The sequence below is a fragment of the Orcinus orca genome, chromosome 14 (genome assembly GCF_937001465.1).
Source record: "Orcinus orca chromosome 14, mOrcOrc1.1, whole genome shotgun sequence".
Lineage (NCBI taxonomy): Eukaryota > Metazoa > Chordata > Mammalia > Artiodactyla > Delphinidae > Orcinus > Orcinus orca.
Genome location: NC_064572.1, coordinates 36567623 through 36582775, shown reverse-complemented (window position 1 = coordinate 36582775; position 15153 = coordinate 36567623). Strand labels below are relative to the sequence as shown.

Sequence of the window (15153 nt, the reverse complement as noted above, 5' to 3'; positions counted from 1 at the left end):
AAGGTAACAAGCAGTTCACAGAAACAACATCCATTCATATAACTTGGAAGGCCACCTGCAGCCCTGGCTCTTCTCTACTCACGGGTTGGCACTGGTGTTCCTATTGATGCGTCAATCACACCGATGACCCCAGAGCACCTCACCCAGGGCTCCCCGGGGATGCTGCTGTTGCTCCTCCTCCCGCCCCCCCCCCCAGGCCCAGGCTACACCCTCCTATCTTCTGACCTTCCTCTTTCATCTCCTAAAACACGGGGTCCTGCCTGGGACCACTAACCAAGGAAGCTTGTTGGGGGGGGGTGGTGGTCAGAAACAGTGAAGACTCCTGCCTGTGCCTGGAGACCAGGGTTCTACTCTACAGATCTAGCAGAGAAAAGGAGGAATGGTGAGGGCCCAAAAGGGGAGGGAGAAGGGGGTTGCCGAGATGACACAGGCCTGGGCTGGTCTCTCCATCTCATCTGTAAAGTGGGGAGACAGTAAGAGGAACCTCTCTTCACAGGCCTGGCGTGAAGAGCCCTAAGATGAAGGAAGGGCCTGAGCTTTAAACCACATGAGAGATGGCAAGTCTTGTGCCAGAGTCTCAGCTGGAAACTCAGAAGCTGTGAAATGTTGACTACCTTCTGCTTCTAGAAGGCAGAGTGGCCAAGAGCACAGACTCCAGCCAGGCTGCCTGGGTTCAAGCCCCAGCTCAGCCACTTAGCAGCTGTGTGACCTTGGGTAAGTTAGTTAACCTCTCTGTGCTCTGGTTTTGCCTTTGGTAAAATGGGGATAATAAATATTACCTACCTCCTAAGCCATCATGAGGATTAAACAAGCTAATACACGTAAAATGCTAGTATGATGCCGAGCATACAGGAAGAACGATAAGAAAAAACTGTCGTTTCTGTTATTAGGAGGTTTCTCTGTCTCCCCGTCTACATACTGCTACTCAAATAAAATACAATTTCTTTCACCCGTGTCCAAGAGGATCACAAAAAACGCTTACACGTCTTGGGCCCAGGCTTACACCACCTCCTTCACACCGGGTGCTCTCTGGGTGCGCAGTGTTGCTTCCAAGCACCCAGTGGTGCCCATACCCAATGTTTTTTTCTGCCAGACACTCTGTATTGGGCAGACCCGAGACCCCACGAAACTGAGCCCCAGTAGCTGTTCACTCTGACTCAGCTCTGAGGCCACACAGTGCAGGCGGCCAGCCTGGGCAGACTCTTGCCTCTGGAGTGCCTGGGTGGCGGGAAGACCTTCGGCCCCTCCTCAGTCCCCATGCACCTGTGTGTCCAGCAGGAGGTGGGACAGGAGCCAAGGTCAGGATTCCTGCTGTGATCCATGACCCCTGAGAACAGAGCTGTCCACGGAACTGTTATCTGCCCATCCTCCTCTGTGCCCACCAGCGCTGGGTGCCCCAGAAACAGAGCAAGGGGCCCCTCCCTGCCGGTTCTCTTGGACCATCTCCTCCAAGGAGATGGCACAGGACGCGCATGACCACAAAGGGTCAGGGCCAGGGGCAGCGACTCAGATCCCTTGGGCCAGGGGCAGTGGCTGTCCGGCCTCAGGAAATCAGACATCTGTTCTACGTGGCCACTGACCCAGCGGGCAGCCTGGGGCTACGTATGTATCTGCGAAATGGGGTGACAGCACCCCACTACGGATGGGAGGACCTAATGGGATCATGGGGGGCACACGGACAGGCTTTTCGTTTTCCCAGCCATCTGGTGCCCTCTGCCTCACTGCAGCCTCGCCAGCCCCAGCGAGGAGCTGGCCAAGGGTGAGGCTGTCCACGTGTTACGAAGCAGAAATGGAGGCCCAAGAGGAGGTGATTCAAGCACAGTCACATCGCAGGACAGCAGCCCCACTGCTGGTCTGGGATGGTTTCCCTTTCATCCCCAGTCAGGATGTCACCTGGGAGCAGACGCATCCCCGGGAGATGGCCGCGCGCCTCCTACCCACCTCCTACTCCCGTGAATCAGCACCACCCCAGTGCATCGTCCCTGGCCTGCTACCAACTTCCTGTGTGACCTCAGGTAACTTCCTTCCCTCTCTGGACCCTGTGTAAAAGCGGGGTGAGCGCTTGTGCTTTCTGAAGTCTGTTGCCCCATGACTCGGCCCTGGCCTCACAGCGAGCTCATGTCTCTCGAGGCTGGAGCCAGCCTCAACCCCTTCTCAATCCTGCAGGTGCCGTGGGTGGGATGAGCTGCTCATCCTAGACCCTCCACCTCCCCCAGGGTGGGCTATAGACAGAAGGGATTCCAGAGCTCTCACCTTGCCCAAGGACCCTATTTACTAAGGCCTTGAGCCCAGAGCAGCAAGTGGATCTGCTGAGGTCCAAGAGCCGGTGTGCGCAAGACGCAGGTGTGACAGGGCCCAGTAGGTGGGCAGATGGGCAGGAAGGACTCTGCAGCCTCAGCAGCTTGGGCAGCTGAAGGGTTAGAACTTCCCCCTGGTTACGGGAAATGTCATTCCCTGGGGGGTTGTAGGTTGGACTTTGGTGGCCCTGACAGCTGACCCCTGGAACATAAAACCAAAGATGTTTTCCTTGGGGGAAAATCTCGCTCTCCTGCAAAACAGCCGTATCATTGCTCCAGCACCAGCAGAAGCAGCAGCACGCTGTCCTGAGTTTCAGCTCCTTCTGGCTTTTCTAGATCGTTCCCACACTTTGCTGCCTGCTCTGTCACGTCCCATCACCGTGGGTAAGAAAGTCAAAACAAGGAAGGATCCACTGCTGGCCCTTTGGCCGAGTGACCCTGTTCCTCTCCATCTCTGCCTGCCCCCCTCATCCACACACAAGTCCCATGGGCAGGGTGACCACCAGATGAGTGGTGCCTGGTCCCAGGATTCACAGGGAGGCCCACGGCCTGCCCCGCCCAGCCCTACCTGCTTCTCTGTGCTGGGCAGACCCTGCCATCTGCGGTCCTATGGTCTGGGCCGGCAGGAGAGGACCTCTGGCATGCTCCACCAGTGTTCCCACACCTGTCCCCCAGGGCTGGTGGGGTTGGCAGGAGCTGGACGTCTCCAAGCTTGTGAACTCACCCTAGGAAGTGAACTCTGGGGGATCTCAGAGCTGCTGCTGGCAGGGCTGATCCCCAAACCAGTTTGGCCGTCCCTCAACCCTGCGGAGCGACCCAAGAGATGTCAGACGGGTTGAGCCTGTCCGTGGACTTTAGGAAAATCCCAGCCTGGAAAATTCCTTGTCCAGGTCACACCACCCTCTGGGCCTTCCTGGCTAACTCGGATTCAACTGAAAATACACCCGAAACAAGCTCAAGGGGGTGTTTTCATCAGAAAAAGAATGCTCCTTTCTTCTTGGGGGTGCCCCTCAGACCTGCCAGCCTGAGGGATGGGCCTGGATAGGGGCACTGGCCAAAGCATTGCTGTCTGCAGAGACCAGCTGGCAGGGAGCTGCCACTGTGTACTGCACCCCCATGGGGGGCCGGCTCACACACCCCTTGCCCCCTGGACTCTCATTAGCCACCTGGTGGTGGGGAAGTCACAACCCCCATCTTAAAGATAAGGGGCGAGCACAGAGAAGCTAGGTAACCTGGCTCAGGACACACCTGAGTCTGTGGCAGGCCAGGACCAAGGCGGGATCTTCCCATCTTACTTGGGACATTTGCTGGTGGTGGGGTGAGCGTGGGGCTCTAGACCATCTCAGCGGGAAATTATGCAGCATTAATAGCAAAGCATTAATAGCGTTAATAGCTGGAGAGGGGAGGGGCCCCGAGCCACGCCCACAACAGATCGAGGCCAGGAGGCCTCCGTGCACCTGCACCCCATATGTCAGAAGGACACGGGTTCCAACAGGACTGACCTCTTTGGCTACCCAAGGATGGATGAGAATATCCATGGGGGTTGGGGGGCAGTGCGTGCCTAGAGCCAATAGTCTCCCCACCTCCTTCTTGCTCCGAGGCAGCACCTGAGCAGGACAGAGGAGACCCAGAGGCCCAGGCTGGCGAGGATGGTCTCCCCAAGCCACCGGCCCTGGCGTGACACTCCCAGTGCATCTGCAAGACAAGACGGGAGCCACACCGTCTGCCTGCCTGCAGAGCTCACGCCCCGCGTTCCAGCAGGTCACCTGGGCAGCCTGTTCTCTCCTCCGTGGCCAGTTTCTCCCGCGGGTTAAACACTACTGCCTGTTGCTCCGTCTCAGGGAGCCCGAGGGGTAAGGAGGGATTACGGGAATCAATTTCTTCCCTGGGTACTTCACTTTTCTGAGGCTTGCCAGCTGGGTACTCACAGTTTGGCTGTGTCCTCCCACTCCCAGTATAAGAAGGAGTGGTCGGTGTGAGGCCAGGCCCTTCCCAGGGTCAAGCAGACCCCCGAGACCAAACACACAACCACCCACCTTTGTGGAGGGCCAGAGGGCTGAGTCTGAGAGCTGAGAGGCCTTGCTGAGCACTCCCTCCATCCGTTCCGGCCCCCACGTTCAATCTCAGGATCTTGACTCTTCCCGTGGGAGCCAGGAGCCAGTGACAGACCCCAGGACCCTCAAACGGCAGTTTCCTTGCACCCAGCCTGGACTCATAAAGCCAGGGTCAGAGCCTTAGGGAGGTGCGGACTGATCCCAGGGCAGCTTTCTTTCTATGAAGGAACCACCTGGAAAACCTACCAGCCCTTAAGAGTGGCTAAGGGGATGTGTGCTGTGGTGATGGGGGCAGGAGAGAGATTTGGGGTAAGCAGCACTTTCCTGGTGACCCTTATTACTGCAAATGGGGTTCAGGGCACTCACTGTTCTTGGAGAAAGAGCAGGTTCAGGAGAAACCTGCTGACCAGACCCCCAGCTCTCCTGCCTCTAACCATTTGGACCCCAACCCTCCCACTCCTTCCCGGCTTCCCCTGGCTGAGTGACCTGGTAACCTCCAAGGATCTCAGGTTCCCGGCACAAGAAGTGCAGTCAGTGATGCCTGCCCCTGACTCTGGGCTTGTGAGGGTGAGGCCTGAGCACTGGGCAGGTGGTTTAGAGGCGGAGGCAAAGTTCCGCTCCACCTACAGTCACTCTGGAAATCAGCTCAGGGGCACGTGACCTGGCCCCATGGGCAGCACTTGGTGGCAGGTTCAGATGCTGCTTCCAGACCCCGCATTGTGGGGGATGACAACCTTCTGGCGGGTTCCCCATCCAGAACTGTGTTGCAGGGTTTTCTCTCTTATCCGCCTATCTAGCAAGGGCAGCTGAGAGCTGCGCATTTCAGGAGTCTATGTCTTGGCTTCCTAATCGGTCACTCCACTCCTTTTCTGAGAACCCCTGAGTGTGGATGTTCGACGGAGCCCTGGAAACCACCCGTGCCTGGCTGGCACGACCCCTCCAGGTGCCCAGCAGGGGTTGGCAGTGGATGACCCAGCTGCCCAAAGCACCAAACCGGCCTCCATCTGCCCACTGGGCTCTCCTTCTAAACTGCAGGGGTCCCTGATGTATTGTGGAGACTATCTGCAATGCTTTTAGCAGGCTGGCTCCTCGTTTTAGTTATGTATAGGTAGACACCATTCGAAGAAAACCTGACATAGAGACTGAATTTATAGAACACTTAGGGGGGAGGGGGCAGGAATCGAGAGAGGAGTTTTCTCTTTGCAGAAGCTCCTTTATGTGATGAAATGATTCTCTGTGAGGTTTCTTTCAATATCCAGCTGCCTTGTTGCAATGAAAATAAGAATTATTTATACGAATTCCATTTACATCTACTGCTTCCTGGCTGCACCTGTTACTCAGAGTGTAGCACACCTGGGTGATGTCTGGGTGACTGTGGCCTGGACAGCGAGGCCCCGGAGCAGGACAGAAGTACTTGGGTTTCTAGGCCAGGGGTTCTCGATCTTGCCTGTGCATCAGAAGCAACTGGAAGGCTTGTTCAAACCCAGAGTGCTGGGTCTCACTCCCGGTGGAGTTTCTGATTCAGTGGGTCTGGGGTGGAGCTGAAGAATTTGCACTTCTAACCAGTTCCCGGGTGATGCTGCTGCTGCTGGGCCGGGGAACCCCACTTTGGGAACCACTGCTCTAGACTGAGGGGTGAGCTCAGTTGCCATTTTCTGCATGAACAGTGGGAGGGCACCATTCCTCCCTCGCCCCTTCACGCAAGCTCTCCGGCCAGGAGGGCCGTGGGCCTGGCAGATGGCCTCTCACTCCGCTGCTGACTTCTCCGTTCTTTGTGTTCAAGGCTCTGGAGGTTTGACTCTCTTCCCGCCGTTGGTCCACGAGAAGGAACTCTGGGCAGGGAGTCAGAAGTGGGCGAGCCTGGGTTTAATCCGCTGTGTGGACTGTGTGGTCCCGGGCAACACCCTGGTAGGTGTGTGCACCTCAGTTTCTTCACCCGCATGGCAACCTATCTCACCCAGCTGTTCTAAAGGTGTAACAGGGGCAACCTTGACAGTGGCTCCTGCGGACCAAGAACTTGATTCAGGCCAGGTGCCGTTCTGGGCACTTCGCATGCGCCGTCTCATTCAGGCTGGCACTCTAAGAAGTAACTACTACTGGCCCTGCCTAACCGTCTCCGCTCCACCACTCCCTAGTGCATTAGCGGTGTGGCCCTGAACCCTCTCTGCCTCGGGGCTTGCCTCACAGTGGCCCTAAGGACTGAGCTGGCTCCTGCAGGGCTCAGCACCACTGCGGCTCTTAGGAAGCAGCCCCAGGGCAGCTCCAAGTAGGCAGGCGGGGGCAGACAGCAGCCTGGGCCATCTGCAGTTCAGGCCGGCTCTGGCTCCATGTTTCTCTCCCAGAGCAGCTGGGGGAGGGAGCCGTCATTTGTTTAGGCCTCTGCAGTGTTTAATCACCACTCAGCTCTCCCTCCCTCCCTCCTCCCGCCCCCAGCGCCTGCTCTCTCCCTGCAGGAAACAGCTCTCCGCCTTCTGCCTCTGAGGGAAGCCATGAAAAAATTAACACAGCGCCCAGAGAGGAGGAGACACTGGGGCAGGGAGGGTGTCAGAGCCAGATGACCAGCTGGTGAAGACCAGCTGGTCCCAGCCGAGCAGACACCAGTTGGGCAGGCTGGATCCTGAGGGGGCTGTGAAGGGGCAGCAGGCCACAGGGTCTTGGATGGCCATCAGCCTGGGGGTCCAGAGCAAATCCATCTGCCTCTGAGGCAGCTGGAATGCAAAGCCTGGGCCTTCCTGGGGTCCCAAGCCGTTGGAGAACTTGAGGACAGGGATAGATTCTCTGCCTCTGCCCTGCAGAGGGCCAGGTCATCCAAGGACATGCCCTCGGGAAGGTCAACTCCAGGCCGGGCAGAAACTCAACACACTCTTTTTCTCTGTTCATTTTCCTGACAATCCTGTGATGTCAGGATCACTACCCCCATTTTCCAGGAGGAAACGGGTGCTCAGAGAGGTTAAGGAACCCGCCCAACAACAACCAGCCAAAACAATCAACAGAGTGGGATCTACTGATTTTTAATTAATAAAATGACTTTTTATTTACCTAAGTAATGCACAAATAGCCTCCTTAGAAAGCTAACATTTCAGACAGAGGCCAGAAGAGGGATCAGGACCCACATTTGCTGGCCTCCAAAGCCACAGTTTTGCTAGTACATCTGATGGTTCCGCCTCACTGTAACATTTCCCCACCCTCCCTGCTTTACTTTTCAATGGTAATTTTTGAAGAAGTAAGGTGTGTATGTGATTAAAAATATACAAAAGAAGAAAAAAGGTATGTTCTGAAAAATGCAGTCTCCCCTCCCCAGTCTCGTATCTTAGTTCCTCCCGCCAGGGGAATCAGGCTAGCGGCTTTGGTTTTCCTTCCAGAGTTATTCCACCATTTACATGTATCAGAGTCTGCAACATCTGTCTGGAAGTTTCTTGCCCTGGATATCCACGTGGTTCGGCCCTCACTGGCTTACTCAGTGAGGGCTTCCCTGACCTTTCCAGTTTGCAGATGGCAGTACCATCCCCGCCACCTGGCTCCCTCCGTGACCCTCCTCTGCGGCACTTACTACCTTCTACTTTTCATGTCATTTCTCATCTGATGCCCCACGGTGTGGTCCTGGGCAAAGAGCAAAAGCTCTTTCCAGTGCAGGGGTTTCCATGGACTGCAATCACCGCCACATCCCCGGTGCCTAGCACAGTATCTGACACACAGGTGACACTCAATGTTACCAGAAGCCCTGGGCATGGCTGGTATGGGCAGACCCCACCCTGACACAAAGCGCGGCGTGTTATACATGCTGGGCTCAGCCTCCTTTTTAAGAGCACAAGTTTAAGCTCAAACTGATCGTCATTCCTAGAACACAGAACTGTGCCTTTTCTACCTCCTGTTTCTCCGGAGGACCCAGCCTGGTCTGGGGCACACAGCAGGAGCTCAGAGCTCACAATGAGCAGACCGGAAACTCGATCCCTACCTCACACCACAGACCAAAAAAAAAAAAAAAAAGCAAAATAATACATTGTCTGGAAGATGATATAGGTGAATACCTCCATGACCTTGGGATTGGGGAATATTCTCAAAGAGGACACAACAACCACTAACCATAAGGGGAAAGTTGAGAATTTTCCAACATAAAAGGGAAAAACTTCTGGTATACCCCTTGAAGAGAGTGAAAAGGCTAGCTAGCACAGGGGAGGGGAGAGTCTGTACGAAACAGAAGGCACACGGTGCATGGTGAGGCCCAAGCTCAGGGGCTCTGGGGAGTCAGGCTCCCCTAGACTGTCTGCAGCCACCCAGGAAGGCTTCTCAGAAGAGGCGGAAGGTGACTCCATCTCACTCCTCCCCCAGCTCCGGCCTCTTCCTCCTCCTCCATGAAAAACAAGAGATTTAAGACAGACGCAAGAGCCCCCCTTCCTTGCCCCACTCAGAGATAACCAGGTAAGAAAAAACAAATGAGAGCTCCCAGGAGCCAGGCAGGGCCTTGAGAAGCTGGGTTTGACAGGGCAACAGCATTTAGCAAAGCTCACATCATCTATCACTGAGGCCCAGTCATTTAGATACTAGGCATTTGATTAAACTAATATGGGCGGCTGGGGCGAGGCATGGCTGGGCGCTTCCTACCCTCGCCTACAAATGAGACTGTCACACACAATCCGATTACCTTGACTGCCACATTTATCTCGGGAGAGGGGCCATCCATCACTCCTCAGCAGTTGACTCTGCGCATCCTCCTGGAGGAGGGGAATGAAGTGTGCCCCCAAGTTTCAGCAGGCAGTGTCTGTTCGGTCATTCATTCCATCGCCCTCTTGGCAAACACTGCCCCAAATGCTTGCCCTGGGGTAGGTCTTAGGCTGGGCACTGGGATGCAGAGCAAACACAGTCCTTGCCCTTGAGGGTCCCACGGAGGGTGTGTGGGGAGGTATGAGATCTGGCAACAAAGGAGAGCTCAGTGTGTCCTACAGCTGAGGGGCCCAGGCTTGCACGCCAGCTCCCACTCCTCCAGCTGGCACCCTGAGTGTGACGTGTCACTGATCTAGTCCTCAACTTCGCACCCGTGAGAGGGGATGATAACACAGGGCAGCCTGTCCAACAGAACTCCTGCAGTGATGGAGATGTTCTATCTTTGCGCTGCCCAAAACAGGGGCCAGGGCCACACGTGGCTATCGAGCCCTTGAAACGTGGCTGCCGTACTAAGGAGCTGAGCTTTACGTTGTATTTAACGTTACTTCATTAAATCTAAGTGTGACCGCCCACACGGGGCTCTGGCTCCTGTGTAGGACATCGCAGATACAGTGGTGGCTGTCTTTTCAGGGTTGTGGTGAAGGATCAAACCAGGCAGCCTTAAAATGCCCAGCGCAAAGCTCTGCACATGACGAATGCTCACTGAAGGGTGGGCCCCCTCCTTCTCGGAGGGAGGGCGGGATTCTAAGGCCAAGGATGACAGCAGCTGTTATCTGATAACATGCTCACCTCTACTGTTCAGTCGTCCAGCAGGGCGGGCACAGTCCCGTTATAAAGAAAAAGAAGCAGAACTCAGAGGTAAGGATGGCACAAAGCACGACGTGGCAGACACAGAGCTTGAGTGCAGGTCTTTGTGCCTTTGAACTCCCCTTCCTTCCACCGGACACCTGGCTACCCAGGAGACATGCAGCAGGAGCAAAGGCTCAGGGACGGGGCACGTGAGGGCAGGTTGGCTGGGCAGGCGGGGACCACCACGGTGTGTGGATGCCATGTTGACCAGCTTCTTCTCTGGACTGGTTTCCTCTCAATGTCAGCATGGAAGAGGTGGGTGCCAGGCACACAGGGGCAACTCAGAGTCGCCCCAACCCCTGCCCAACTCACCCCAGCCCTTCAGGCCAAGCCCAGGGCAGCACTGAGGTCCCTCCCAGCACAGGACAGAGCTGGGGCAGCCGACAGAACTTTGGGTTCTAAATATACCAACTCTAGATGGGGCCCCGTCCCGAGACTTTGGCAGGGAGCAACCAGACAGGGAGCCTCGGTGATACCTGGACCAGTGAGAGAGCCCGGGGAACCCCGGCTGCCTTCTGCGTTACAGGATGACGGGTAGCACAGGCTGGAAGGCTAGCAGACATGCCTCAAACTAGCTTCCGTACCAGGACCCTGAGCTCTGAGTGAGTCAAGTGCTCTCAGTGGGGGCCTGACCATCCCTTACAGGGCTGTAGTGGGGATGAGAGGCACTAATGAACGTGTGAGCAGAACTCGGCACCCGCAAGTGTCACTCACTGGGACCTGTTCAAATCACTGGTATTGTCCGAGCTCTCAGAGCAGGTCAGAGACCAGGTGAGACCCACCCCACCACAACCAGCCTGCATCCTGTAGGTCTGAGAACGCTGGAGAGATGGCGCCTAGAAACAAGCACTCCAGTAGGGGCCGAGACCTCACCCCTCACCGGTGGGCTGTGTGACCCGGCGCCAGCTGCATCACGCCTCCGTCAAAAACGAGAATAAAACCACCAGCACGCGCTAATCCTTCTGCGAGGATCAGATGAACATGCAGAAGCACTTCTAACCTGGATTTGCACAAATCTGATAGAATCTAAGTGTGCCAGTGGGCAGGCTTTCCCGGTAACTTCAGAGCAGCCTGACCCTGGAGAGAAATCACCTCCCAAGCAAAGACAAGCCCCCTGCAGAAACGGCTGGCGCTCAGGAGTCCAGGCTCCAGACATTCAAGAGACGGCCTGCTGGCAGAGGACTTCTCATGAAACCAGCGGCTGGAAAGGGGCGGGCCCAGGTCAGCGGAGGCATGCTTTGCGAGCCCCTCCTGGAACTTGCTGCAGGGGTGGCTGGCAGACTCCCAGGAATGGGCTGCCCTGGCTCATGAGGCCAGGCACAGGGGCTCCAGCTGGCCTGGGAGGCTGCGGAGGATGCAGGGGACACGCTGCAGCTGTAGGAGGGAGTAGGCTGCCCTGGACAGAAAGCAGGAGCCTCCTGGCAGGAGACCACCACTAGGCTGGGAGATGGGGAGGGAAGGCCGCAGGGTGGGAGCCAGGCCAGAAGAGCCTAGCGGGATGAAGTGACCTGGAAGAGGCAGAGATGAGGTGGCGCTGGGGAGAGGGGAAATCAGGGGAGCTGAGGAGGCCTCCCCGGAATATCCCGTCCCCCCAGACTCACCCGTCTCCACTCTCCCAGTCAAAGGCATGCTTAGACACTCGCACATTAGTATAAATGAGTTTATAACAAACGGTGCCAAGATGGGCAAGGAGCAGTAACTGAAGCAAAAAGAATGAGGTGGGGGAAAGCTCGCCCTCGCAGGTCACCTCTACAAAGGCAAGGAAGACAGCAGTGGGGACCCTCTGCTGCCAGGACCACCAGCACTCCCCCTCCCCCTCCCCCAAATGCCAAAATGCCAACACTCTTTTGTTGCCACTTAAACCAATTTGGGGGTAATTCTGCAGGCAATTGTCTTCCTATTTACAATGCGGCTCAGTGATTGCATGGAGGCTGATGGTTCAGGCTGTAATTGTATGGTAATCACTTCTGTTTATGATCAATGCGGAAATCACTATTGTTTTGCAGCAGGCTTGTTAAATCAAAAAAGTGCAGGGGTGGGGAGGGAGGATTTATTTCTGTGAGTTGGAGCCCCGGGAAAATGAAATTAAGCAGAGCAACCCAACGTGGGGGGAGGTGGCTCTGATGGCAAAGGGACCCTCACCAGCTCGGATCTGAGAGAGACAGGCAGGGACGCAGAGACAGTGAGAGAGAGATGCAAGGTGCAGGCGCAGAGACACAAAGGAGTAGAGACACAGGGAGGCAGGCAGGGATATGCCTAGGGAATGGCCAGGCTCAAGACAGAGACGGTCAGATGTTCAGATACACACAGAGGGGCCAGACAGACCCTACAGCTCATACATGCAAAGATGCCAAGAGAGACAGGAGGACCCCTTAGACACACCCATACTTTACCAGACCTGCTCTCACCTATTCCTAGGCAGGTGGGGACAACCCAGGTGCCAGGTAGCAGGCCAGGCACTACCTGCCCCATCTGGGATCCGCCTGCGTGCTCCTCGCCCTGCCCCAAGGCCGCCTACCTGCCGCCTGAAAACAGGGTGGCAGATGGCACCTGGGGGGCTCAGGTGGCAGAAGCAGGGCAGTGTTGCGAGCAGTGTGCTGTGGAGAATGGGGGTGGGGGGCGGGAGGGGGGAGCCGCCCACCTGGCGGGCAGAAACCGGAACCTCCCGGAGGCTGCAGGGTACAGGCCTGAGCTGGGCGAGGGACAGCGCCTCCCAGGGCAGCCACGGGCACTCCATGGCACCCCAGGGCCGAGCCAGCCCAGGCTGGAGGCCAAGGCCTCACAGGGAGCGAGCAGGCACCAGCTGTGTGTGCAGCTCCAGCTAACCCCTAGGCTGCAGGCATATGTTTATTTTCTCCTACACGCTCTTCCTCCCCAGCAAAAGAGATCAGGCAACATACTGAAAATCACGACTACGGCCTAAAATACTAAGTGTTTGGTTTCTAAAGCCTCCAGGCTCGATGCCCCTTTTCTCTACCTGTCTGAACCGCCCTCTGTATTTCACGGTTCAGCCTCCCCTCTCCAGGGGAGCCTTTCCTGGGCCCACCCGGCTGGACCCTCTTCTCCTGGGCCCCATGGTACTGAGTGTCACATAGACTGTGATGCAGGACCGTGGTGGCCCACAGACCGGGCTCTCTAATCAGCTAGGTGAATCACCAGTGAACGGGTGACAGGCAGGCTGGGCCCTGTCACAGGTGGTCTCCCAGTGACTAGTGCAAGAACAGCACTCGGCAGCCTTCCCACCAGCATCCGTGTGGGCATGAAGGCCACCCAGACCCGATGAGATGGCTTCCCTCAAACCCAGGGTGCCTCGACTCTGCTGTTGCTCCCTGCATGCTGTCCTCAAAGACAGCCAGGGCCCTGGAATGGAGGGCAGTAAGCCTGGCCCTCCTTGAATGGAGGAGAGGACCATTCCCCATCCCTGGGTTCAGGCCCTGAACTTGCCCCGGCCCGGCCCTCAAACAGGCTACCCCCAGCCGGGCTGGGCCCTGAACTGGGGCGCCCTGGCTGCCTAATTAGGGGCTCAGCAGGGCATGCCAGGCAGCCTCTGGAAAACCTTAGAAGTGGAACGATCACTCCTAATTGGGCTTCCAGGATTCAGCTTAGGAAAACAGACTGCTTCTCCCCTGGGGACTTTGCTTCTGAAGTATATACAAACAAGTGATAGTTGTTCAACATTAAAAACAAAGTTGGCTAAAATGAGAATTTAAGCTACAATGAAGTTGTCTAAATGGAGAGGGACCTCAGAGGGCCAGGAGCTTGTGTGTGCACGTGTGCAGGCCTGCACGTCCACACAGGGCATGCTGGGTGATCAGCAGGTGGATCGCCTTTTAGGGTCACAGTATCATCTCAGGAGCCCCTAACCAAGCCCCGGATCCTATGGTCTGGACCCCACACCGCCTCAGGCACTGCCAGGGAAATGGAGAGGAGGGTCTCTGGCGGGCACCAAAGACACACTCTGAGGGTGGAAGGCCAGGGCTGGAGCCTCAAGGCCACCCTGACGACCCGCCCGCCCTCAGCCCCCCTGGCTGCCCAACGTTGGCAGCGACTGTATCCCCCACCCCCCGGGAAGAGATGGTACCACACAGGTGGAAGCACTTTCCTGGACCCCGAAGCGCTCTAGAAACATCAGAGAAGTTTTACTCCCTGCTCCCACCCGTGACCTCAGAGCCAACATCTGACCTGTTTACTTAGTACCCTGAAGTCAGGACCCTCGGTGGGGAGTGTAAGGTAAGGCCACCGGGCCGGGGTGTTCTCCCTCCCCACATAATCGCCCAAAGAGGCAGAGCGCTCCAGGTGCGTTCGCAGAGCTGCTGACAGGAAGCTGAAGCTCAGGGGGAAGGCGCCAGGCCAACCGAGGGAGGCGCTCCCTGCCCAGGAGCTGTGCCCGGGAGATGGGACTGTGAGGGTTCAGAGACCCAGCCTGGACTTTAGTCCCCACGCCAAGGGAGACAGGAATCAACCAACCCATTTTTCAGATGGGGAAAGTGGGGGCCCTGAGAGGCGAGTGACTTCCCGGCAGTGTCCCGACTCTACAGTGCTTTGATACACTGACCATCTGAAAGTCTCTCTCTGCAGGAACCTCTGAGAATATTCACAGAATTCTTCTGCCATCCCTGAGACAGGCAGAAGGGAAGCTGTGGAGAGCCTGGGCTGATTTCACCAGGAAGCCACGAAATGCCCTTTCCTGAGGGTCTGGGAGGGTCCAGAGTCATCTTCCCGAGGATGGGAAGGGCCTTCTGGGGTCAGCTCCAGCGAGCCTTCCCAGACCCCTCCCCCAGTCCCTGGAGTGGTGCGGTGAGAAAGGCTGCTGGGCCAGATGCCCTTGGCCACGTCTGAGGAGGAAGAACATCCTAGAGCCTTGGAGATGCTCCCCCTCTCAGAGCTCCATGTCTGCCCTCTGGTTTGAGTGGGCTAAGGGCGTGCCTGCACGGGAGAAGGGGCAGGACAGGGCCAGGCGCAGTGACTGCCTTTGTCCTGGGCCCCCAGGCCAGTAGGAGGACCGTCCCTCCTACCCCAGCATAACACCAACATTTATGAAACACATCCCTTGTGCCAGGCACACGGACTTGGTGGGTCCTCACAGCCACCTCAAGGTCACTGCTATTACCATCCCTGTTTCTGCAGAGGCTGAGGCATCTCAGAGCTTCAGTAACTTGCCCGAGGTCACACAACTGCTAAGTGGAGGGGCTGCCCATCATGGTAGGGAGGGATGGTGCGGGCGCCTGAACGCCCCAGAGGGATCAAGACGTGTTCATTCTTACACACATAAGCCATCTGGCTCCCAAGGT

The 15153-nt window shown here is 56.7% G+C and overlaps 1 protein-coding gene across 11 annotated transcripts in view; it reads right to left on the bottom strand.

Moving 5' to 3' along the window:
• The window catches only part of ZMIZ1 (zinc finger MIZ-type containing 1), a 230753-nt gene that overhangs the window by 42270 nt on the left and 173330 nt on the right, over positions 1 to 15153 (bottom strand). The window contains exon 1 of one of the 11 annotated variants that reach the window (XM_033434000.2): positions 2866 to 13879. The exons of the other annotated variants lie outside the window; for them this stretch is intronic. Within the exon in view, the coding sequence (XP_033289891.1) occupies positions 2866 to 2896 (31 nt within the window). The 5' untranslated portion in view covers positions 2897 to 13879. Of the gene's footprint in view, positions 1 to 2865; positions 13880 to 15153 lie in introns of those variants that run through there. 11 annotated transcript variants of the gene reach the window in all.